The sequence below is a fragment of the Gymnodraco acuticeps genome, unplaced genomic scaffold (genome assembly GCF_902827175.1).
Source record: "Gymnodraco acuticeps unplaced genomic scaffold, fGymAcu1.1, whole genome shotgun sequence".
Classification (NCBI taxonomy): Eukaryota; Metazoa; Chordata; class Actinopteri; order Perciformes; family Bathydraconidae; genus Gymnodraco; species Gymnodraco acuticeps.
In genome coordinates, this window is record NW_022992177.1 from 2,789,228 (window position 1) to 2,815,194 (window position 25,967).

At 39.9% G+C, this 25,967-nt stretch overlaps 3 protein-coding genes across 6 annotated transcripts in view; 1 reads left to right on the forward strand and 2 right to left on the reverse strand.

Annotated features, from left to right (window-relative positions):
* The window catches only part of iqch (IQ motif containing H), a 21,126-nt gene extending 16,653 nt beyond the window's left edge, over window positions 1–4,473 (reverse strand). Inside the window, exons 1-9 of the mRNA XM_034204897.1 lie at window positions 4,312–4,473; window positions 3,914–4,036; window positions 3,706–3,800; window positions 3,496–3,571; window positions 3,117–3,236; window positions 1,315–1,417; window positions 945–1,025; window positions 504–682; window positions 1–375 (exon numbers count right to left, since the gene is read on the reverse strand). The exon at window positions 1–375 is cut by the window's left edge and continues 165 nt beyond it. Of these exons, the coding sequence (XP_034060788.1) occupies window positions 1–375; window positions 504–682; window positions 945–1,025; window positions 1,315–1,417; window positions 3,117–3,236; window positions 3,496–3,571; window positions 3,706–3,800; window positions 3,914–4,036; window positions 4,312–4,362 (1,203 nt within the window). The 5' untranslated portion in view covers window positions 4,363–4,473. The remainder of the gene's footprint in view (window positions 376–503; window positions 683–944; window positions 1,026–1,314; window positions 1,418–3,116; window positions 3,237–3,495; window positions 3,572–3,705; window positions 3,801–3,913; window positions 4,037–4,311) is intronic.
* A 716-nt stretch (window positions 4,474–5,189) lies between these two features.
* On the forward strand, window positions 5,190–8,155 carry aagab (alpha and gamma adaptin binding protein). 4 transcript variants are annotated; one of them, XM_034204886.1, is made up of 10 exons: window positions 5,190–5,347; window positions 5,641–5,831; window positions 5,919–6,015; window positions 6,125–6,214; window positions 6,330–6,413; window positions 6,501–6,580; window positions 6,752–6,851; window positions 7,010–7,114; window positions 7,284–7,333; window positions 7,624–8,155. In XM_034204886.1, exons 1-10 carry the CDS (start codon window positions 5,254–5,256, stop codon window positions 7,699–7,701), a joined length of 969 nt encoding a protein of 322 aa, XP_034060777.1. In that variant the 5' UTR covers window positions 5,190–5,253; the 3' UTR covers window positions 7,702–8,155. The 4 variants fall into 4 exon arrangements, with proteins under 4 accessions (XP_034060777.1, XP_034060775.1, XP_034060778.1 ...); XM_034204884.1 differs by having other exon boundaries at window positions 7,010–7,113; window positions 7,274–7,333; XM_034204887.1 differs by having other exon boundaries at window positions 6,755–6,851.
* A 205-nt stretch (window positions 8,156–8,360) lies between these two features.
* On the reverse strand, window positions 8,361–21,712 carry smad3b (SMAD family member 3b). The gene is made up of 9 exons (XM_034204881.1): window positions 21,222–21,712; window positions 18,418–18,611; window positions 18,176–18,310; window positions 17,880–17,954; window positions 17,732–17,782; window positions 15,849–16,061; window positions 15,589–15,726; window positions 15,352–15,496; window positions 8,361–10,130 (listed from the first exon to the last, which is right to left on the reverse strand). Exons 1-9 carry the CDS (start codon window positions 21,422–21,424, stop codon window positions 10,007–10,009), a joined length of 1,278 nt encoding a protein of 425 aa, XP_034060772.1. The 5' UTR covers window positions 21,425–21,712; the 3' UTR covers window positions 8,361–10,006.
* Window positions 21,713–25,967: the final 4,255 nt, after the last annotated feature.

Consider the following 25,967-nt stretch of genomic DNA (forward strand, 5'->3'; position numbering starts at 1 on the left):
CCAGCAGGACTGGATGTGGATGGCAGCCGCCTCCATGCCCCCCTCTCCTTTGTAGCGCCGACCTGGGCGTAAGACCAGTTCTGATACCTCCTCCCAGTTTCCAAGCACAGAGAGGAGGCCGCTGACTGGAGGAGCCTTTCTCCAACCGGTACCCAAGCTGTGGCTGAACTCCACCAGACACTCCCCGCTCACTTTGGCTAGCGGCACGGCAAAGTCCCTGAGGAGCTTTTTCAGGGCCTCCAGAGCATCCAGCACACTGCTCCAACACAAGCTAAAGCTCTGCTTAAAGTGACAGAAATCCGCTGCCAACGGGTTGATCTGACCCTTTATAATGGTAAAGGGGTATTTGCTGATGTTTACGTCCACAGGTGAATTCTACAGAGCACAGGGAAACACGGGACAGGACACCAACTCACACTTTAAATCAATTGAATTATTGTCTTTGATTGCCTTTTATATTTTTGATTTTGTTTAAAATCCATTCAAAACTAAAGTATTTTTACCTGAGGGCTTTTAGGGATAAGATCGTTGGTGCCTTGCATTATACCCTCGTGGTCCTCATGTGTGGAGGCGGAGGGAGGAGGTGTCTTGGTGGTACAGAGGGGTGTGCACTCACTTCCTTTACAGGTGGGTCGAGGATCTGTTTCCCATTTGAGTTGCTTGCTACTCCTGGACCTCGAGCCTATTAGACATGACGTCACAAACAGACAGGTTCAACTGTACTCTATCAGTGGCTAAATGTTATCAATGTTGAATCAATCAGAACCTTTACAAGAACAGTGTCATTAAGGGTTTTAACTAAACAATACTATCAAAAACAATTACAGAACTAGCAGGAGTGCAAAACAGAAGATAAAAGGCATAATTGCATAAAAGGCCTCGCTAAATATTGAACTGCCAGTGACAGGACTTTATTAGGGTCAATATGTCCGAGGGAAACCGACCTGTCTTAGAGGGATAGGAATCCTCTCTGGGGTGAAGAGAGGCAGCCTTGGGCTGGATCGACGCATGAAGAAAACTTGTATCTGATGAAAAAATGAATTAAAAAAACAATTCTAAGAATATTGCACTTAGGTAAGAGTAAAAAACCACAGCACAATAATGCTGGAAACAAGTTAATATAAGAACATGTAATTGTTTTTGATGTAACAATATAAATAATGGTGAGCATTTTGTCATATTATATCAGGATATGGCCTGCTCCATATGGCCCCCATACACAAACTCACAGGCACGCTCAATGAAGTGAGTGTCAGTTCTTACACTCAAACAGAGGTGAGGTGTTGGTAATAAGGTGCTGAAATGTCTGCTTACCTGTCCCCATGTCTTCTTCAGGTGTTGCCAGGCTACGACGGCCCTTTGGTTCAATGGCTGGAAGACTCACCACAGAGCGAATGGGGACTCTCCGACGCTTTCCCTAACAGAACATTCACATAGGATCAGAGGATGTACATGTGACATAAATAACATTGAGGCAATGATTCCAGCTCCTGCTCCAGTATTTCCTTGTTTGGCCCTGTTTGAATTAAACACCCTTCTTCAGCAGCTGGAGTTCCTTCTTATAAGTGACATTCTTGTAAGTACCGGATCCATCCAACCCCTCAGCCTAATCCCAGTTTGTTGATGTAAGATTTAATTTAAGTGCTAAGAAGCCTGGGATATAATAGCTTGCATCTTACAAACAATATGTTTCCTGTGTTCATTAAGATTTGGAGCGAGCCATATAACACTGACAATGCCAAGATCAAAACTGTCCTGCAACATATTCTAAAATATTTTGATACAAAAAGTGAATCTATTGCCCTTGTTTGATATAAACATACTCAGAAAACACAAAGTTTGTGCTGCTGATCCTCCAGACTTATCCCTGAATGTCATCTTCTTGTTCTTTTCAGACCACTGAGCTCTATGACAGACCTCAGGTAGTAGCCAGGTGCTGGGAGCATCTCCCCTCACAGGCACACATCTGTTTCAGATGGGTTTGGTAAAGGGTGGCACCTTTTTCTAAAATTGCTAAAATGCAAAAGCTCATTTCCTGGCAAGAGCGTGGTGAGGAAGAGCTGGCCTGAGTTGCAGGAGAAGGCAGCAGGCAGAGAGCCAGTGGTTAGCAGTTGGGGAAGCTACGGCTGTCTTATTGGCATGCTGGACCAGGTACCCACTTCTGTCCTGAGACAGCTGTAAACCAGCAGCCCATAGCACAGCAATCAGGCGCCTGCTTCTTTAGAAGAATGCTGATGTGCTGCAATCTGCTGCCTTCCGCTCTCTGCAGCCAGCACTTCCATCGCTCCTATATCAGAATGACAGTCTTGGCTGCTATTTCTCATGTCATGTGTAGATTACCAAAAACATATTGGAAAATATGTGTGTAAAATATATCTAAAACTAATGTCGACCTTTGAAAAGATAAATTGATTTGCCATGACAAGAGCTGGCTGTCATCACTGAGCCAAGTGACCTTTGTGTCACTGTGTCTCTGAGCACTTGAAGCATCCATTAATACAGACATGTACCATCACTCTTCACTCCAGCATAAAGTGTCTTTTCAGGGGTTTAAAAGAGTAAGCATCAGGGAAAGGAGCAATGATACTCAATTAATCTTTGTTGCAGCAGAAACTCTTGTAATGCTTCCTAATCAAATCTTTCCTGAGGCATGTGCTGTATGTTACAATTAATATCAACAAAGACTCAAGACATAGGAATCAATTTCTCATTGTACAAAGCAAATAAATGGAGGGGCAAATTATTATTCTGATGTTGTTTGTAAAAATATACTCCACGATTCCAGATGTAGCCTCATTTCTGCGACTAATAAAAAACCTTAAGTTCTCCTGGGTGTTCAGTTTTACAAAGCCAGAGTTGAATTAACTGTCACTCACTCCATGATTGTTATGTATACTTCTCCATCTTACAACAACTTGCAGGAAATAATTACGGGAGAACATAAATCAACTATCACCTTGATTCCATAGAGTCTAAAAGGCCCCAGGGTGAGTCAAGTAGCATTTTTAAGTTCACAGTGTTTACTTTAAACCTGGTCGGATAACACATAACATCACATGATATACTAACATAAAGTTAAATGAACATACGTTTATCGTAGATTTAAGATTACTTACTGCATTTATACTCCTCTTGTTGACATCAGGTAGTGATATCCCAAATTTCTGATGCAAAATGGCTCTGTTGTGGGGGTGAGCAGGATTACACAGCAAACGCATGGTTAATGCTGACTTGTGCTGAATAAGACAAAGAGAGAAAGGTTTTAAAACTTTAGTTAGCAATATCAAAGATTGAAATGAATGTAAAGTTCTGCTAAACATAAAGTATTCATGTGCTGCTCTATCATACCATGTCTCTTTGTCTCACCTGTCTTAATGTATCGTACAAGGATATTGTTGAATATCTAACTAACCAACCCTACAGTATATATTGTAACTTGCAACACTATACTAAGTTAAAAACTAAAAATATGAATGAACAATAATAATAACCTACCTTTTCCCCAGGTGAAGGCCCCGGAAGCTCTTCTCTTTGTGGACGCACATCTGGGACACTCTCCAGAGCAGGTATCCTGTGCAATTTCACAATTATAATACCCATCAATACCCACAAGAATGTATTAATTAACAATGGCATGATAAAGGAAAGTGCCGCCACTCGAGACAATTATTAAGGAACAACACATGTACGCTTCTCTTTACCTACCATTTTGGAATCTGCTTGTTTTTTTCCAAGTCTTCAATTCTTGGAAGAACCAACACCTGCTTAGTCACTGTTTTCAGATGATCCTCTGCATGCTTCTATTCACAATAAAATAACACAGAAGCTGTCTGTCTGTAACTAAGCTCCCTTTGTCTGATATATGTTTTAATACCATTTAAATCAGCACTTATTTAGCATGTAACATACTTACCCTGATTATACTTTCTGTTTTTCCAATGGCAGCATCCAAGGCTTGAGTGTCCAGAGTGTTTCCCCTCTCATTGGTAGTGATTTTTTCAAGACTACATTTGAGTTTTCTCAAATCCTCTTGAACCTGTAACATACACATTTCATTGATCAAATACTGTTAACTTGAATTGTAGCTTGTTTTTGCATGTTGTTAGTTTAGCTAAATGTCAGGAGGTTTAAAAAGAAAGAGCAACGTCAACGTTTATGAAACATTTAGTTAGGCCTACTGTCTGGCATGTGTTCAAAAGCAATCTTCTTAACTTGAGCAACCCACGATAACTAGCTAACAGTTACCTTAAGTCAGAAGTGTACCGACCTTAGTGTTAACGTTAGCTAGTAGGCTAAGTTAGACAACATTACCTGAAACAAAACTGCTCCCAATTTATCTTCGTCATTTAGGGTGTCAGACATGTTCTTGAAATGAGCTAATAAAAACAATAATATGACTCAAACACGTGTCAGTGTCACGATATCATGATAAAGACCTATAACAAAACATCAACTAATGTAACCAAATCAGATAGCTATAGCTACTCGTCAATGAAAAGTCTTCAAACAATATTCGTTACCATGACAACAAGAAGCCAACTTTTTGTGGTGTTTTTTTTCCCCGAGTACGAACTGCCAGACCAAACACGGGATAACTTTCGTCTTAAACATGCAGATAAGCAATGTCATTATGGCCGTTCTTTAGTATAATGTAACTTGTATTCATAATGTATTGGTGGGGCTTAATAGGGAAGGTGCTTTGCCTGAGAGGCAAATGCAGGGCGTTAAAAGCTGTGTCATTCAGCACATTATTTTCTTCTTATATCAAACATGATATACACACAAAACATTGACTTCAGGGGTACATAGGTAAATATACAGACAAAAACATATTTTTGGTTTTGTTTGCCTTCTTATTTTTAATATGTTTAATAGTGGTGCAATACTGTTGTAATTTTAAGTAAACAATTTAAGATGTGCAAGTGCAACACTTGGTTGATAGTCAGTCCATTTCTTCTTGAATGTGACATTTTCCCTAAAATAAAATGAGTTGAATAAGAGTGTACAAGAACAGTACAAGAAGTGCCAATGTTGCCCTTAACACAAAATCAACATTTAGTTTCCTCATCACGAGATAAAATTACCAAATGGAAAAACATTTCATTGTATCAAAAGCTGTGGTAAAAAAAAAGAAGATAACTTGTTTTTTCTTTGCACCGGAAGTGAGCGTCACTGCGGCTCAGTCAGAGTTGAAAGGTTACCAACGTCAGGCAAAGCTAGCAGCTGAAGAAGCTTGTCCTAAATAGTGCAAAAATGTCAGATTCAGAAGAAGAAACAGAGATTACTATTCCATGTGTGCTCATCACAAGCTGTGACAGTGGCTTTAAAGAAGTGGAGCTGATAAAACGTAAGTTTAGCTCATCTCAATGTGCATGATTTAGCAAACAGGCTAACGTTAAACAAAGCTAACATACTCTTAGCATAATACATGACATTCGGAACAGTCAGTATGTTGCTATTGCAGGTTGATAACCACATGTCTGAGGTTGTCAAGCTAGTTAGGGATTTATTTGTTGTTGGGGTGATACACAAATAGGAGCTGAAGGAGGTTGCATTCATCTTTCTTAGCGTCTAGACCAAATGAAACCAGGTTGATCTAATCTAATGTCTCTATTTGTGTCTAATTTATTACATCCTCAGAGATCATTACTCCGGATACTTTGCCAGAGCCGATCAAGCAAGAAGAATCAGTAGCCTGGTATCCATGGATCATCAACAACAAATATTATACAGCGGATGTCAGGCTATGTGTTGTGCCAAGCCCCTTTCAAATGTCATCGGAGATTGCACAGTCCATGCAGGCTTTCATCGCTTATTTCGACAGTACAGTGGTACGTGAGTAATACTTGAATCATCATCTCAACAGTATATCCTGTGATACATGTGTAATGATTATTATGTGTGCATGGTGTTTACAGAAGGATGGTCTAGAAAAACTACATACTTGGATATCAGTGGTGGAAGATCTTGCTCCAGAGGTGCTCATCCTGGTGTGTGACAGAGTCTGTGAAACAGGTTAGTACTCCAGCTGTTGGTGGCACTGTTATGATGAATTTTAGCCTCCAGAAAGCAATCGAATACAATTTATCAACTACATGCTTTTGAAATGCCATTTCTATTCAAGGGGTCACCAGACATGAAGCGCAGCAGTGGTGTTTGGCTCATGCCTTTGAGCTGGTGGAGCTCAATCCACAGGAGTTGCCAGATGAGGATGGTGAGTTTTAAAGAAAGCAGGAATTCCAATGAAATTGCATACACTTGTATAACCTTTCTTCACATGTTGAATAATTGTATTGTACTCATACACATGGTCTTTGCTGTCTGATCAGATGACTTTCCAGAATCCACTGGAGTAAAGAGAATTGTTCAGGCTCTCAATGCCAATGTGTGGTCCAGTGTGGAGATGAAGGATGGTGAGATGACAACAACATTACAATATCCTATTCCATGTTCCCCAGACTATTTCATGTAACTGGTATCGGGTCATCTCTATTGGATAGGGCACAACCAGGGCTTTGGTCTGATGAGTAGTTTGGTGGCTGCCAGACACAACAACCCACGCAGCTGTCAAGAACCACAGGTCAGTTGTTGTTTCCCTATTCAATTCAATTGATCTTAATTTCACTTATATTTGTTATTATCTTTCAATTTATTCTTACTAATTGTTGTGTTTCATCAATCAATTTTCACTTAAATGTAATGTTTACGCCGTGTTTGATACGGCATGCTAACCCTAGCTCGTTTTCTATAGCAGTCTTCCAGCTTGCCAGTAGAGGGCTCAGTTGTTAGTGAAGAACCCAACCAGACAGAAAGTACTTCCAACACAGAAACGCAGGTGGAAACAGTAGTTGGTAAGTTAACTCCTCATACAATCTTTTTTCCCATACATTTAAACTCCTGCTGGCACATTTTTCTCTGCTACAGTATGTTCACCCAAAACATCAGTATCTGACTGATTAAAAGTTGTATTAAATGTTAAGTTAATATTCTCTTTCGGTGATTCTCTCAGATGCAATGACTGATTTGGACATCCAGGAACTTGCCAATCTAACAGCTGGAGATGTAGATATGGATAACTTTGAACGTCTCTTTTCCAAATTAAAAGAGATGAAAGGTAATTGGGGAACGAAAAGGGCATGCACCGCTTTTCTCAGCCAAAAACGATGTTAGCCATTCAAAAAACGTGCAGGATTCTATTCGTACCCTGCTTCTATTGTTGGTGTCAATGTCTACAGCTGACGCCGTTCATGCTGTTTTTGTTTTCTCTCATTTCGAACTTGCAGACAAAGCTTCCTCATTACCCCATGAGCAGAGGAAGGTGCATGCAGAGAAGGTAAGTCACTGTATTCATATAACAAAACACAAAGACTAGCACCTGTTCATGTTCTTAATCTGTGTATCCTGGATGTATAAAGTATTTATCATCTCCCATGATATTGTTCAAACAGTGAATCACAAACAAATAATGTCTTCACAACTTCCCATCCTTGTCAGATTAGATGAAATATGAAACATTTCAGTAGCTATGTTTTAGTTACATCTCTTGTTTGACTTAATAAATTGTGTAGCTCAACATGTTTATGTAAACTTTATTACAGTATTTACACTAAATCTTGTTTCCAGGTAGCAAAAGCGTTTTGGACGGCCATCGGTGGTGATGATGATGAGATAGACGGGTTATCATCGGGAGAGGAAAGCTAAAAGCAGCATCCTGTGTCTCTTTTCTCCTGGTCCCCCTCCTTTCATGGGGCTCCAACCAGATCCGGCACCCTTTGACTTGCTTCTTGCACCAGGAAGGTGGATATGCTTACAGACTATACAGAAGGCAGTCATGTTTAGAAACTTGTGATTCTTAAAAAGAAATGATTGCAATACTGGTGTGTAATGAAAAGCAGTTGAATATTTTGATAAGGGAAAGAAGTTATCCAAGCCCTGGGTCCATCTCTATACTATGCTATAAGGTCAGAATGGACATGTTGGTGTCGCAGTGGGGAAATCATTTAAAAAATAATGATGTGGTCTTTGATTTTATGTGTATGTTCCTTGGGTACTGTTGTCACATATATTTGCAAGTGACATAATGTGCCTTATCCCTAGAGTTGTAAGACATTTAATGCACATTCTGTTGAATCAACATAAACATTTGTGATTTTAATTTTGTTCTCCTTTGTGACTGTGGCACATTTATTGTAAGCAGAAGACTGTTTCACTTTTTGGGTACACACAGCTTACCTCATCCTTAGACTCATCCACGGATCAGAAAAAAACCTCTTTCAGCACCGAAACTGGACAATAATCAATCACTGCTGTATTGGCCATTGTAGATAGTAAGTAAGAGTGTTGAGCATTGACTTGACATCTTTTTACTCAATTGCAATTTATTACATTATTTTCACAGTTAACAAAACAATGGTCATTTGAGAACAAATAGCATACATGAAAAAACATGTACATAAGACTTGGAACAAATCACCAACTAAGAATATCAAGGAACAAAAGTACTGATACAGATCTACCAACTACCCAATGCACTGTAGTTTACAGTATTTGCGTTTACCACTGTGTAAGAATCTAAAATAGATGACATGGTGACTCAGTCTTGTGTACCTGTAAGTGCAGGGTAAACATGGTGGCTTCAGAGACAATGACCAAGGAAATCGAGCATATTACACATGCCTAATATTGTAGCAATGTACATGTAATAGAGTATTCACTGGACAAGCAAATTACCACGAGAACTTAAGCTGTACACTGATCAACAGTCAATTGGAAGTGCGTTACTTACCAACAATGAGCATCGTATACTACTGGCTAACAGTTGGTAATATGTGAAGAAATCTGCAATAATGTTTTTACTCTACATGCCATCTATGGATAAACCACAGCCATGTTGCTGCTGGTGAGCACCCCTCACACTGAGGTCACACAATCTACATTCAACCAGTTCACTATGATCACTCAAACTGTAAGTCAGTCTATGTCCACAATATGAATATCAGTAATAGCTGGTAAAGTAATCCTGTGTGTCACACTTAAGATCCAGTTGACCCAGGTTTGAAAAAGCCTGCATTCAAGCAGGCCAGGGTTTGGGTCATTAAAGCAAAGTGTTTATGTGAATCTACTCATGCCAGAGGTCAATCAGGTCCACTGTTTCAAGCACTGCACAACTACAAGAAATCACAAGCTATAAATATTTATGTACAATTATATCGAGGCAATACAAAATATATATTCCCATGCAGGACAGTATGCAAAAATAACTTATAAAATGTCTCTTTCATTGAGCAAAATAGTTTTCATACAATGGTTCTTTTCAAGAAACAATAGTGCTAATGTCTATATTTTGTTTAAAATAGATAAAATTCCAATTACATGAGCAATCAAATAATTGTCACTTCATTACCTACAGATAAATCAATATGGGCAAAGTACCTTGTACTTAAGATATTAATTAAATATATTCTATGTAATCACTACTCAGAATGACATTTTCCATGTTAATTTATGGTTCGATGATAAATAAGCCTCCTAATTCAGTGATTACAAAGAGTGGTACTGGGACACTGAAACACCAGTGAGGATAGCATAACTTAGCTAATTCATAGAATCAAATGTTTTGAAACATGTTAAAAAGGTGACCAAACTGTACCATAACTTTGGATCAAACATTTCAATCTCCTTTATAATAAAAATTTGAGCACAGCATAGATGTGATGTCTGAATGAATAATGATTAAGTCTTTTGAAACCTATTGCAAATACCCTGTGGTTGAACACATGAAAACAAGACAGTGCACAAGTCCTAAAATAACCATCAAATGGAGACACCACACGGTACGGAGGAAAGTGCTATCGATGTGAGGTGAAATGTTAGAGACAGCGATGGAGGAGAGTGATGAATGGTGTCTCTTTCCATATTATCTCGAAGAGACGCTGGGGTTTCCCTATGTGGTTTGTGATTAAGTGTGGTATTGGGAAGGAGGGTTTCTGGGAAGCATGGGCTGCTCCTAGGACACACTGGAGCAGTGGATGCTGGGAGATCCCATCTGTGTGAGGACCTTGTCCAGCCACTGCAGCGGGCCGTTGAGATGCAGCTCTATCCAGCAGGGGGTGCTGGTCACTGTCTGACGCCTGTAGGGAAGGAGAGGGCAGCACAGTGTGTTGGTACTGAGAGCTTGACATTATTAATGAAACTTCCTTATAGTCAATGCATAGATACAACACTCAATATGTCTTGCCTTGGATGGCTCTGACACTCAAGCCAACTCTACAGGCTATTTCTGAAGTCATTCAAGTTTCTATCAGAGATGCTTTCCTCCAAGGTGTTTGCTGCCAGAAATATAACACGCAGCACTCATGCTTCAGTGGGAATCCCCCTTGCAATGGGTGTCTGAAATGTGTTCAGCTCCCACTCCATGTCCCCCTCACCAATGCATGCCTGCCGCATTCTTCCTTCGTTACTCAACCCTCTCTTGCCGACTCACAGTAGCCCCCTCCCCCATCTCCCTCCTCTTCAAGCCTGCTACCTTCCCTGCATAACACCCCTTGATTTTTTCTAAACCCCCAAAACGGATGTAAATTGTCCTGATCCTAAACATCAAGGCGCTGGTTGCGGTCCAATAGTCCATTTAGCTTAGAAACCTTCCTAACGGAGTGAAATGACCCGGAAGTCCCTCAGTGGCAGCCATGATAAGTGCCGTTCAAATTCACTAGATCAGTGGTTCTCAACTGGTCAGGCCTCGGGACCCACTTTTTACTTGGTCAATACATCGCGACCCAACATTTTGAAGCACTCAATTCTATTCAACAAAAAATCGTGCTGTAATATATACGCTTTTCAGCATACAATATTAATAAAAGTGAAGTACAGTGCATATATCCCTTATATCCCTTCACAGAACTAAAGTATGCTTTTAAAAAAGGTTTAATGAGTTGATGGAATCAAAGCTGAACTATATAAAAAGGTACACATGCTGAAAACCCAACCCCAGCAGGGGGGTCTGGGGCAGAGTCCTGCACGGGTCTGATTTTCAAGACCCGCTCCCGCCCCGCACCCACGACGTGCAATACCGAACCCGCCCCGCTACCCGCACATATTGCCAATTAGTTCCGCAACCCGACCCGACCCATCGGCACAAGATCCGCAACCCGACCCGAACCCGCATAGCCTATGAGCAGTGAAAACGTGCAATTATTAACACACGCAGTTTCATATTTGTCTCAGAAAGCGTGGGATGTTGGTTATTTCCTCCATCTAGGATGACACAAAAAGCCTCCCAGACGTTGGATTTCGCTCTTGAGGAAGTGTTATTGAAAATGCTGTATTCTCCGCTAGAGAGCTTCACCTCAGCCATTTCGAATGTGGCGGGCACAGCAGCAGATTGATGCGCTGCAGAGGTTATGATTATGCGCGGTCCCGCGGGGGAGAGGTCTGAGGATTTTAAACATTAAACTAATTTATTATTATTATAATATATTTATTATGCAATACCCGCGACCCGACCCGCATCATCTTTGTTTTACCCAGAACCGAACCCGGAAAAAAGCGTTTGAAAAAATACCACCCGCGAATCACCTTTTTTGCGGGTCACCCGTCGGGTACCCGACCCGATGCAGGACTCTGGTCTGGGGGGATTCTCCCCCAGGAGATTTTTAGAAATACTAACAAACTATGCATTCTGGTACACTGAGTTGAAAATAAATAAATCTATTACTAGCTACCCGACATATTAATAATATTTTATGCCATTGTTTGTTTTTCACTTTGTTCTGACATCTTGCTGCGAGAAGAGTAAAGAGGAGATAGTCTGTGTGACTTACTTTAAATTGTGGGTAAGGGTAGATAGCTCCCATTGTTCTGTGACCTGTCAGTCATCAAACCGGGGGTCATATTTCATTATGTGTTCATTTCTATCAGAAGTTGTACCCATGGATGTATAAAAAAGAGTTCTACCGCAAAGTTATTCTCCGTGGGGACTTCCGGCAACAATCTTGATTCTGATTGGCCAGAAGACTCGAAAAAACATCAGCAAAAATATTTTATTGAGAAGATGATCACTATGTGACAGAAGTTTTCAAAACCGTTTATGGTCTCCGGTACTTCAAGTCCAACGCCGACTGCATGCACAGCGTTAGAAAATCGGGCCTTCAAAATAAAAGTTTGACTTTTCCCCCAAAAAAAAAAAAAAATTCTATTTTTTTTTCTTCACTCACACATCCGCGACCCACTCGAAACGTGTCCGCGACCCACTTTTGGGTCGCGACCCACCAGTTGAGAACCACTGCTCTAGATGATAGGAAAGGAGGTTTCAAACTTCCTTTATAACCTCCTTGAGCTTAGGAACCACTGGACCTCCCTTTACGAAAGGAGAGGGAAAAATGCTGCCCCACAATGCCTTGCAGCCGCAGCATTTGCCGTCACACAACAGTCGGCCGTTCACGGAAACAACCGATTATGACGGAGAAATTATATCATGAAAGTTACGGTGCTTATTAAGCTTTTTAAAACGTATGTGGTAAGTTGCCAAAGTGCTTTGTTTTGAACGTTCATCAGTATTATAATCAAAAAGAGAAATATGAACGTTAGTTTTTACTGAAATTATCAAATAAAGTCAACATTTCACAGTCTTTACTGAGCTGTGTGGAGTTTGTTCAACTTTTAAAAGATGTTTGAATGGTGATATACACAGTGATAGATGGTAAGGACTAACGTTTATAATAAATACATTTATATTGATTTTAAGATATTTTCATACAATCATACGTATTGGGATCATTTGTATTAATGTGGACCGGAGGGTGACGAGCATAAGTTTCACTTTCCTTTTTATTTCAATTCCAACTTTGGTCATGAAGAATATGTTTCTCTGTTCTCCACATTCATAAAGCATAAAACAACAGCATCAGAGCATGGTGCAGAGTCTCTAGATGAGTTTACAGTAGTCCCTCGTTCTTATTATACATCCATGTTGTAGTCCGCTGTATAGAAAACTGTAGTTTCCCCACAGCAGCAGACGCACATTTATGACGTCCGCTGGTGCATCATAAACACGTCGGATAATGAAAGTGCATTCGGATTCTCTAAAGTACTCTTCTAAGTCCTTTTGAATTCTCCTATCCACTATCCCTTAACCCCGTGACGTTTCACATACAGAGGTCAAGGGATAGACGATAGGGTTAGACGTTAGGAGCTGATTTTTGGACTATTGGACTGCAACCCAGGTCCCCTTTTATTCTGAAACTCGGGGCACACAGCTTAATGACACTTTTATGTCGTATACGTAGGTTGTGCAACACACTCAAGAGAGCAAGAAGAACACATAAACCAAATGTTTACTGATAACTTATAACAGGCTGGGACAAAGATAACATGTGGTCTGTGTGTTGAGGCAGGAGCTTTATTCCACCCTTTAAAGCTGAAATAGGAACCGCTAATTAAACACTTAACTAGGGATAGGGTTTTTACACTACTAACAAAAACAAAATAGAAGGTTAAGTGTAGAGGCGAGAAGAGAAAGGGACATCGCGTGTCTACTCTTGGCTGTTAACTGCTTTATGTGCTGTTGTGTCTGCAGAATGACATGTTCGAACCCTGAAGAGAAGGGCAGGTTCGCAGAGGGCCCACTTAAGACCCCCTTAAATTCCCTGTCTCCCCCCCACTCCCTCGGGATTACTCATTACTTTGGGTTTATCCAAGTACAAAGTTCACAAAGAGAGAGGAAAGGAAAAAAGCTATGTTGATGTGGAAGGTCATAGTCAGTTGTTGGGTCAGTTAAATTGTACTTTTGCCCACTGCTTTAAGTCTAGCTCACACACTATATCACAAGAAAATAAGAAATTCTGAATTGACAAAAGTTGCTGCCCTTTTCTTATACTGAAATTACTTTCATCAAAATTTGAATCATTCTAATATGGCAACGATATACCGTGTCATGGCGATAACCGCGATATGCGCATGCGCGATATTCACACCGCAGGGACGTGCGGTTTTATTCATTTTTTTTTTAAAATGCTAACGCACTTTAGCACAGAATTCAAAATAAAGATACCCTTATTACTTATCGAAACTGCACATACAATATATCCGATTAAAGCTGAGACTCCACAGATTATTTAAGTATAGTATCTAAGCGATCCGATCTCGCAACAGGGGAAGCAAACACAGACATCACAACACGTACCTTTTACGGAGCTTTTACGGGAGATCGTCTCACCGTAGCTGTCAATCTGATCAAAAGACGTGTTCAATGGCATTAAAACGAGAAAAAACGCAGTTGAATCAGTTGATCCATAGGTTGATAATGTATCTGTGGCTTTGAAGCAATTGTTTATAATCCATAATTCCATTTTTATGTAAAAATCGGAGCACAACAGTTAGCTGCTAATGGTAGTCACCAGAGTGTATGCAGCTTCCGGTTTTGGCTACGCGTCACTCACTCCTTATTTGGTAATGTGTGTGTGTTAGACTGCGCTGGACTTCCGCATAGCCAGGACCGGAAGCAGCAGCCACTCTGGTAGCTACCATTAGGAGCTAACTTTTGCTCTGCGATTTTTACATTAAAATGGAATTATGGATTATAAATGAAATCATTTTTTTTATACAGAGACGTTAAAAACCTATGGATTAACCGATTCAGCCACGTTTTTTCTCGTTTTAATGCCATTGAACACGTCTTTTGATCAGATTGACAGCTACGGTGAGACATCTCCCCTAGAAGCTACGTAAAGGTACGTGTTGTGATGTCTGTGTTTGCTTCCCCTGTCCGAGTTCGGATCACTCAGTGATGATACTATATACCTAAATAATCTGTGGAACCTCAGCTTTAATCGGATATCTTGTATGTGCAGCTACGATAAGTAATAAGGGTACTTTTATCTTGAGTTCTGTGCCAAAGTGCGTTAGCATTTTTCGCTCAGGGGTCATTTAGAAGATGCTTCTTATGAGACTTGTGTTTTGTTTTGGTAAAAATGGTTTGTATCGTCAGTTAGCTGAGATTATTTCCGTTAATCTGGTATAACACATTAATAGGTTCTTAAATATTAAGATCCCCTGAGACAGTGTCGTGAAAAAAAAAAGTAAAGTACCCGCCGGGACTTTGGGGCTTAACAGGTTAAAAAAACCGCAATATATACCGCAGGGGCAGCACATTATATATTTCTCTTAGCAACTTACTCCCACTACATTTGAACTGGTTGACTTCAACGCCTTCTGCACTATTTTTTAAGCCTTATATAGTTGCATTAAAAACACATATTGGTCAATAACATGTATATTTAACTGTAATGTATTCATATTATTGTAATTGTTATATAATTATAATTTTCTTAATTTGTTTGAAATGTATTTATTTACCTGTACTCAGCTCCCCAACCCTTGACAAAACTCATGCGGATGGTGCACATCCTAGTGAGTTGGTAGACGGCCTCGAAGCCCTGGTTAACTGACTGAGCGAGCAGAGCAGCAAACTCCTGGTTGTTGAAGATCTTCAGGTTACAGCCTGCAAAGAAAACCATTTATTTTAAGGCTTTGATAGAACTAAGTTGCTTTGGTCATTGCCTATGGAGTTTGTGATTACCCTCTCATGCTAACCTGGGGGTATTTTGCAGACGGTGGCAGGGTGCCAGCCATAGCGCTGGTTGCAGTTGGGACTCTGGACAAAGATGGAGCTGTCACTGAGACACTCTGCAAACACCTCTCCACCAATGTAGTACAACCGCACGCCCCGTCCTGGAAGAGGAAGAGAGAAGATATTGGCTCAGCGCACACCTACCTGCTGATCACGTCAAGTGCAAATATAGAAAGAAAATTAGATCGGAGCTCATGTGGTTGCTGGGAAATAAGAAGAGTACCTATGTGTCTGCGTGTGAGCTCTACGGCTGAGTTGCGGTTGACGTTGGAGAGCAGACCCAGGCAGAAGCGTTCAGAGTTGGACGGGTCTGTGAAGCCGTCCACTGTGAGGGAGGGCTGGGACGCGTGGAAGGTCTCTCCTACACGTTGGTTCAGCTCATAGTAGGAGATAGAGCACCAGAAGGCAGACTCGCAGTACGTCACAGGTTGTAAGTCTGTGTGAACAGAGCGACATTGGAGACATTAGCTGAGATACAAGCTCCAGTCTATGAGAAAACATTTAGAAATTCATGAGAACAGTTACTGCTTTGTGGTCAAACCATTTGATTATGAAGATGCACACAACTGATAACGTTCCCCTTTGATTTATCTTCAAAAGCTCTTTCCCACGACCCTCATGGCCCCAGCAAGGAATGGCCAAGACATGACGTACATGTTTATTTTTTTAACAATGACCTTCTGGTGGCTTTCCATATAGAGAGAATAACCTGGCAACCGGATATTATTATTGCATTACCTTGAGCTGTCTGCTGCTGGCCTCTTCACAGACAAGGACAGACCATGGACAAAAGCTCCATTCATACCACGATTACTCTGTTACTGCCCTGAGGCCATGCCTCCCAGACGCTGTCCACTGCTCCTGTACGTTGCTCATCTGTCTCCCTCACACACGCTAACCCCTACAAGAATATTCTAAATATTTTGTGGACTACTATAGCAGTAATCGTGTCCAGTTAGGTAGGAAGGACTATTGTTGTAGGACGATTCAGATTCAAAAGGTCTGTAGTATGGGTTTTATATATATATGATCTTTCTGTCACAACTACATACTGCTTGCGTGCAAATAAACATGAACCTCCAAGTAGGGCTGGGCAATATATCGCTCATATATTGATTTTGTTTGCTTTGAATATCTAAATACTGTAATATGGCATACATTTGATGCTGGTATTAAAAGTCTGCATTACAGTACATTAAAAAAAGAATGTCATTTTCTAATGTATTATGTGTCTTCAAGTCATTATATCCACATAACTGATGATTATTTATCAAAAATCCCAATATGCAAATATAATATAAAAGAACCGATTGTCCACCCTACAAAATTGCTGCAATATCAATATTGAGGTATTTGGTCATTTTGAGATATTTGACATATTTGTCCATATGCCCAGCCCTACTTCCATGAAGCTCTTTATGTCCTGCTATCTTTCCAGTAGCACGACAGTTTATTTAGGCAACTCTTACGCAGATGTTTCTATTGACATTTCAAGTTGTTGCACCAGCGTTTAGCTGAAGGTAATGACAGTCACAGTTGAGGGTTCAGTGGTTTGGCTAATGGTTTAGCTAGTGGTTTAGCCTTGTGTAACGAATACACAATTATTCATGCATAACCAATGACAACTGTGCAAATCGAAATTCAAACCTGTTTGATACTAAAAATGGTGATAAGCAAACGAAAGCAAGAGAAAAATGTGTAACATAGTAATGAAGAAGATTGAAGATACAACTTATTGTCATTACATAGTACAGGTACTAGGTATTGTAACAAAACGGTTTCTCTGCATTTGACCCATCCTAGTGTTAGGAGCAGTGGGCTGCCATTATGTACGGCGCCCGGGGAGCAGTGTAGGGAACGGTGCCTTGCTCAGGGACACCTCAGTAGCACTTGGTCTTTCCGGGACTTGAACTGGTGAACTTCCAGTTGCCAAGCCAAGTCCCTATGCACTTCGCCACCACCGCCCCTAATGACTGATACAAATGCCAGTTTGTTGAAAAAGGCCATGGTATACATAATAGTATACCTTGCATAATGTCAGTTCTACTAACCAGATAATGAATGACATGCTCTGTAAATCAAGCTGACCCCCGTGGTTTTGCTTACCAAGATTGGTGGTTGTGGGAGACACAGGATTTGGCGACAGGCTGGGTGAACCTGAAATAGAGCGGCAATAGAGGTTTGGTTCATGATCCTGATAAGGCATAATGAGAACAGCACAAGCTTGTGTTGTGTGTATGCTCATGTGACTCACCTGTGTCCATGCTGTGGTTGAGCTGGTGATCATTTGTCTCACCATCCTCACTCAGATACCCTGGTGGGGGGGTTTCTAGCAAATACACAAGCAAACACAGACACATGTGAAAAACTGAGCATTTCAAATGTTTGACACGTTTTCAAATGCCAAAACAAGTTTTTGTGAAGTAATAAATCCTTTACTGCATTGTTTATGTGTAGAAATGTTAGGCACAATCTTGTAAAAAATCTAAAAAAATAAATCCTGAGAGACATTTAAGTTCTGTGTTCAAATAATGACGCTGTCCTCCTCACCAGGAATATAGTTACTCTGGGGCTCAATGCCAGCAGGAAAGTTGGTGTTCTCCGGGATGGATGGGCTGTAGTCATCCAACGGAGGAAACTCTGCAGGGATATCTGTGTGTCGTGGTACTAAGACAGGAGGCAAAACTGGAGACACACAGACACTTTCTTTAAGCAGAAGTTCTCTATCAATATAGCAAAAGCATTATTTTAAATACAGTAATTAGTCAAGTGTAGCAATTAACTGCACTCACTTGGTGTCTCCACCCTCTGGTAATGGTAAGGGTTGACGCAGACCTCATCCTTCTTGGTGTGGAAGGCATATTCACAGTGGTCCACAGCCCTCAGCTCATGGTGGGACTGCAGGTCTGGCCAGCGCCACAGGCGACAGTAGATCACATGAGGAAGACCCTTTCTGTGGGACACCTGGAGACGCCCATCTAAAGACCTGAAAGAGACCACCAAAAAGACTGTAGTGGGACATGCTGATTGAATTGAATCAATCAATGTGATGCATTGCTCTAGACTCTGCTCAGTTATTGTCAATATCTTTTTTAATTATAAGATTTTACAGATGTACTAGTAAATAGATATATTAACATAGGGCAGAACATTAAAACATTTGACTTATCTCACACAAGTAAAAAATGTTTCAGATATTCCAACAAATCCACCAGCCCTTTTCCACACAACAGCACCATGGAGGGAACTATCTGCCGTCCGAAGCATCCGACAATAACCCCATATTTCAAATAACAATTTCTGAATACGTACAAAAAGGCTATTAGAAATCGACAGAATTAGTTTAATACTGATTAAATGGAAAATGTTTTTCATTTAAATAAAACATGGTCAAAGTGGATTTTTTATTATAATGTGATACTGTCAAACTTTATTTTAAAAATGGTAGTACCTGTAAAAAGAGCTGTTTGACAATGCTGACAAAGCTATATGCCACTGTGACCCTTAATATGCCATGGAACTCGAATGACCAAAAAAGGAAAGGGAGGACTGTAACAGATCCCGGACCTCTCCCCTCACATACAGCTCAGTGTGGTGATGGCTTTCTTCCAGATGAACTCAACAACAGTTCAGCTCATTGTTGAGCTGTCAGAGGAGAAACATTTGGTTTTCATTTTTTACCATGGCTTGGCCTCCTGTGAAGTATGTCAGAGAGGACTTGGGGTTCAAAACAAACTGCTTAATGCTAGCTTTGTGCTGGTTTCAAGGTGACTAACCAAATCCAATATCATAATCAAGAAAACTTAAAGCAACGTTACTTTATTATTATTATGGCTTGGAGGGAATAACATGCATGGCAATGACATTTAAATTGAACATTTTGGTGCGGTAGGTTTATTTGGCATGATGAAAAGCAGGAAGAAGAATGAATGTCTACTGTCCCTGTCAAAACTGTGATTTAGTACTGATCTAAATAGGCCTCAGATTTATGCATCGCTTATTTACGACTTGAATTGACGTGTTTTGTGACATTGCGGACATTACTGACTTACAGAAGCATTCCATCGAGAGCACAGACTACAATGAGCAGCCGTGACTCTCATCTCAATGACAAGAGACACCGGCAATAACAAATGACAATTCCCTTTTTGTTAATCTACAAGGCAAATGGATAAAGAACTTTTCAAATGTTCAAGCACGGAGAAATGGATGTTGTCTACGTAGATGAGACATCACATCCACGAGGATGACACCAGGGGATCGAAAAACATAATGCATTCAGCCATAGATATCACAGACGTTAAGGCATAAAAGAGATTAACAAAAGAATACAACAAGCTCCCAAAGCTAATTGGGACAGGTACTAACAGTACCAGGGAGATTTAGGCAGTTTGGTGCCTCAGGACAACAGTCTCAGGACCCGTCGAGGTTGAACCACAATCCAAACAGTGGCCCACGCTATTGCTTTGTAGAGTTATTGAGAAATATAAATGGTTTCAACACAAGCAATAGTTCACAATGAAGAATTGATTATGTATTTACAGTCTACTCTACGACGTTGTTATGTCTCTTATCCAAGTTATCATTGAGTTTGGTAACACATTTTATTTTTATTTTACATTTTCACATCTGGATAGGACAACTGATTTAGAAGATTTAAGGCTAACACTAACTCACTTTTAGTGTTACTGCGGATTTAAGTCAGTGTAACTAAACTGCAAACTATTTGATTGCCATCTGTCAACCAATTCAGTCCACTGAGAATAAAACCTGTATGTATGCACTTTCCTGCACAACACCCAAAACATCTACCTCATATTGCTCATATCTGAATTTCTGAGTTTAGAAGGCCCATATGGAGAATCCCAAACCGAGCCCTTATTCCAACTCTCCCAGAATACACAATCTCTCAGTCTAAACATCCTTTTAAATGTTTAGATGGGCACTATATGTACCACAGCTACCATATCAGCAGGTGAAACCTTTATATATACAGTCTATGGGTGAAACGTAATACTTTTTTACCCCATATGTTCATCACATTCCTACAGTTGCTTGATTTGTTAAAGCTGGTCTACTGGCCATACTAGTTTGTGCAAACAAACGATATAATATGACACAACAGACATACGTGCAGAGGGGCATCAGTCTTAGCAACGTTAAGTGATACTTTATAAAAAACTAACTCTACTGCAATAGACGTAACACAGTTATAATATATCGGTATGTCAGACTAATACAATTCCAATTGGTAATTACCTGTTAACACAACAACCTGAAAAGCTAGCAGGTTGCATGTATCAGCTAATGTTAGCTCACATGATTGTTTACAGCCTGAGCTAACTAACAATGCACGCAAACCCCACTGAATACAATCACATATGTTCTCTTTATCAGCTAAGTTGTTGATTAATTTGTCAAGTTTAACGTAACAAATTGAACACATTATACTGCTGCACAAAAAAACAGTATAATGCTTCTAATATTAGCTTAAGCTAACTAGCAAGCTACTAAGCTAGCGTTAGCTGTCATCAGCATTAGCTTGCTTAGCTTAGCCAACTGTGAGGCAGCTAGTTAGCTGTGTTTGTGTCCTTACCTGGGTATGGTTATGCATTTCGTGTTGACATTCTGTGTTGTGATGGCTTTTTCCAACTCGTCTAATTGTCCTGTCTTTTTCAACTTCTTCACAAGACTTTTGACAGCCTTTTCGCACCATTTCTCCTCTTGCCCGTTCTGCTCTCCCTTCTTCCAGCCAAGAAGCCTCTTCACGATTGGAGGTGTGAACGGCAATATAGACATTTTAAATTGCAACCTACACAATTAGTTTCAGTTCTCTGGTTCAGTTGCCAGAATTGTTAACAGTACAGTTATCCGTTTATATAACAACAACTAAGATAGCTAGTTAGCTTAGCTAGCTAAACTCCCAGACAGACTGGTCTCTGCCGGGGACTCAGCAGCAGCAGCAGCAGCAGCGGCATGCGTCGCTGGCTCAGTCCGATTAAGTGGTCCTTCTGTCAGGGGCAGTAACTCCTGAGCCCGGCTGTCTCTCTGCCCCTCCTCCTGCTCCTCCGTCAGCTGCTCTGTCCTCCACCTGCACCCACCAAGTGTAGCAAGACTAGTTTTCAACACATTACACCACAACTAAATTGAACTTTCACTTCAATCCATTCATTCAATATTTATTATGTACAGCAATATAAATGCATCATCACTTTTTCGACTTATAAAGTCCGGGTTTCTAAATTCAGTAAAAAATAACTAAGCTAATGCAGTGATAACACAGTTATCTGCGATAAACTATATAGTTACAAAACTGGGTAGTGATGATTTGCTTTTATTCAGAAACAATATGTTTTTTAAATTAATTTAATTACATTTTGTATTATATTTTCTTTGATGCAGGTTATTATTGCCAGTTATTTAAAGCCTGTTGGTGTTTGCATCTATTCAACACAGCCAACTCATAACTCAAGAAGTAAGAAATGGAAAAAATGTTGTAATCAGAGATGTGGCAAGACTGAAAAGTGATCCAAGTTTTACATTTACTGTGTCCATAAATAGAAGACCCTTAGAACTAATCCCTTTCATCCCCTCATAAAAGTGATTTTATTTCACCACGGATGCATCTTTTCAGACATGGAAGAGGAAGGTGACTTTGCATTCACTGGTGGTATTTGGGGTTATATGGTGTTATTGATAAGTGCACCTCATGGGCATGGCTGCTGCCTCCAGTAAACAGTGTGCCTGTGCTATAAATATCCATATCCAAGAGCATCCCCCTTTTCCTTCTCTCTATTTATAACCTCCATCAATGACTGCTGTCTATTTTAAGCAAGTATTTGGCATGGCTTCTTACTTCCTCCTTATATAAATATTATAGCTATCTTGGCAGTAGCACCTGCAAATTATTTATTTGAGGATACTTCATAGCTTTATGTAAAACAGTCAGTTGTGTATCTAAAAGTATACCAATAGTATACACTGAGGGCTTACAATAAAGGCTGCTAATAACAACTGTTTTCATTAGTGAATAATCTGTGGATTATTTTCTGGATTAATCATTTTGTTTACACAATGGTATACAATAGTAAACCATTCAGTTTCCAGAAGCCAGGAGGGAAAATTGTCAGTCTGACATAAAAACATTTAATTAAACTGCTTTTTCTACATAAAAAATAATATATTAATATTGCTTATAGGATAGTGCCAGCACATATTAATACATATAGAATATACCAATGTTGTGTTCACATTGGAGGATCTAAGTTATTAGATACATGTTGGGTCAGAAGTCTGTTTAACTTATTCAGTGTTTGAAATATAATTGTTAAAGGAAACAGGCCGGAGAGCTTTCTTTCTTTCTTTCTTGTGCTCTGGTGATCTGCTCGAGGGCCGGCACCATATACTGCCAGGGGACACAAGCTGGACAGCTGGCGTGAAGAGTTTCTGCGTATCGGTGTGTATGTTTGTGTGTCTGTGTATGCGTGTGTGAAGGAGAAATGGGGGGCTGGTGTAGAACGTGTCAGACAGCGGGGCAGATGGGCCGCAGCAGGCTGGAGAAGGTCTTAGAAACAGAGAAAGAATGATATCGGACAAAACGCACGACGGCTGTGTGAATAAGTTATGACTGAAAACAATTTGATGGATAACAATGGCATTGTGATGGAGCACTCATGGGCTACGTGCATGGAAACAAGCAGGACGTGGTGCAGGGGCCCGATCAGCTGGGCTGCTGTCACAACAATACTTAGACAAGGATGGAGTAGCAATTAGAGTAAAATGCCTTTTCTGTGTCCATATGGGAAAATTGTAGGGGACATTTTAACTGTTATAAGACCACTGAATTCTTATAAAATTTTGAAATGACTGCACATTTTAAAGCATCCAGTCATGATCACAGGTTTGCCATAAACCCAAATGATATAGGACAAATGATAGCTTTGCATATTGTATGATATGCAAAGATCAGAGTAGCTCATATTTATCCTCTGTAAACCTGTAATCGCCTCAGCAGCTAATTGCAGTGTGTTAGAATCAGACAGTTCAGCACAGCCCAAATTGGGTGGGGTCCGGTTCTCTATGCAATCTATGCCTCCTTTTCAAATCTCCCTTCACACTGAAAGCTGTTATCTGTTGCTTGCAGCCATCAATCTCTCCACAGACAGTGGCACCTACAAATCTGGGGCCGTAGTGACCTCCCTCCTTTCAACCTCTCTCAGGCCTGAACCAAAGCACAGGCCTGAGGGCGGGACAATCCTCTGTCTCCTCACTATGATTCTCTACATTCTGTGTATTTAATTTATGTTGTGTTTGTCTAACATGATACCATACTCTTTTCACCTGCAGATATTAAGTCGTGTATTAACGGATTTTAAAAGTTGTAACTGATGGCTTTATCAGGGTGATCCCTCCAATGAACAGTCGTACCGCAACACTTCTGAGAAAGGTTAGCCGAGCAGCTGGAACAAGCTATTTATTTATAACATAAAATGAACATTTACACTTGACAATATGACAGTTTATGAGAAGAGGAGAACCCATGTCTTATTTAATAGATGTAAGGGGTACCAACATTCTAGCTGGTATTGTAAGGGACTGAGAGGCAGAGTAGTGAGAGGCACCTATTCCCAATAGGTGGCTCCACCCGCTTCCAATTAACAGTATTGGGAGCAGGTGTGGAGACCTCACACCTGGTGCTAATCACTCCCTCAAGGGAGACAAAGCACCCAGAGTTGCTCAGTTGTGTGTGGCACATGGAGGGAGCAGGAGACTCCCAGCGTGAGGAAACAGTTTGTAAATCGGTTAGCGTCCCGGCTACGTTAGCCTTTGTATAGTTAAAGGTATTTTTGAGTTTAACAGCAATAAAGCCTATTTTTTTTTTTGACTTGAACACTGCCTCTGTCGTGATTGCTGCACTACCACTTTTCTCTTTATCTGCCCAGTCCGGTTACAGTATAAACCAGATTATTGGTTTTAAATGATTGGATTATATCTATAAAGCATCAGTTAATTATAAAAAATATATTAGTTGTAGTGATTTAAACCTTTTATAAAGGGTGCCCTATATCTTAGTGCAGGGCATTTCGTTAATTTATACTAAGGTTGTTGTTATTCACTTAATCTGCATTATTATCTAGAATATTATCCAGATGTAGTTTTCAAAATTGTAAGCAAATCTGTGACATATTATGTTTGAATGATCACATTAATCCATGACATTCACAAATTGGTACCCTGGGTGAAATACAACTTTCAACAAGATAGATAACACATCACCACCTAGTGGAGAAAATATGTTACTGCATCACCTAATGCTAAACCTTCATACAATCTGATTAATAATCTGAAATACATCTTTATTCTTTAGGCATTTTTTTACAAAATACATTTTGACATTTCACAGTTGGAAGGGCAGTACATAAAACGATTGATAGCTAAATTCCATGTAGCTGCTTTATTTTCAGGTATTGTGCAGATTGTCAAATGTCTAACTGTCATGGTTTACTGCAGAGGTGGAAGTCATATATTTTACCTAGGTAAAATCAACACCACAGTGTGAAGTCCTGATTGCACATTCATTTAAAATCACATACTTTAGTGTCAAAATAGACAGTTACATGTACCAGAAGTAAAAGTATTTCACAATAATGATATTATAATTATATTCCCGTTTTTGATTATCATCAAGTGTATATCACGTTGTTGCCACTGACCAATTTTGCGCTAATTTATAACATTACATACTCCCAATCTATTGTTTATGTTGTATTATTTATCTAAAACGTAAGTCTAACCAGTGACTAAAGCACAATATAACATAATCTTTCTTAATGTGGTAAAGTAGAAGGATAAAATACTAGAACATAAAAATACTCCAGTTCAGTATATCTCAAAGGTTTACTCAAATAGAGTGCTTAAGCAAATCTACTCAGTTTCTTCCAACCACTGGATTATTAGTGCACATTTAAATAGAGTGTTATTAGTAACACCTTTGCTCTTTCTCCTATGTAAAAAGGCTTATTATGAACCATCCAGATCTCTCAGGTCTTCAGGGACTGGTCAGCTTTCTGTCCCCAGAGTCAGAACTAATCATGGTAAAGCAGCGTTCAGTTATTATGCTCCAAATATCTGGAACAAACTCCCAGAAAACTGCAGGTCCGCTGCAACTCTGACTACTTTTAAATCCAGGCTGAAGACTTTTCTTTTTGTCGCTGCTTTTAATTGAACTATTCATATCTTAGACTGCACTGTAACTTTTATCCATGTATTTTTTCTTTTAATGTTTATTTTATTATCTTTTCTTTTTAATGACTGATTTTGAATGTCATTTTCTTGATGTCTT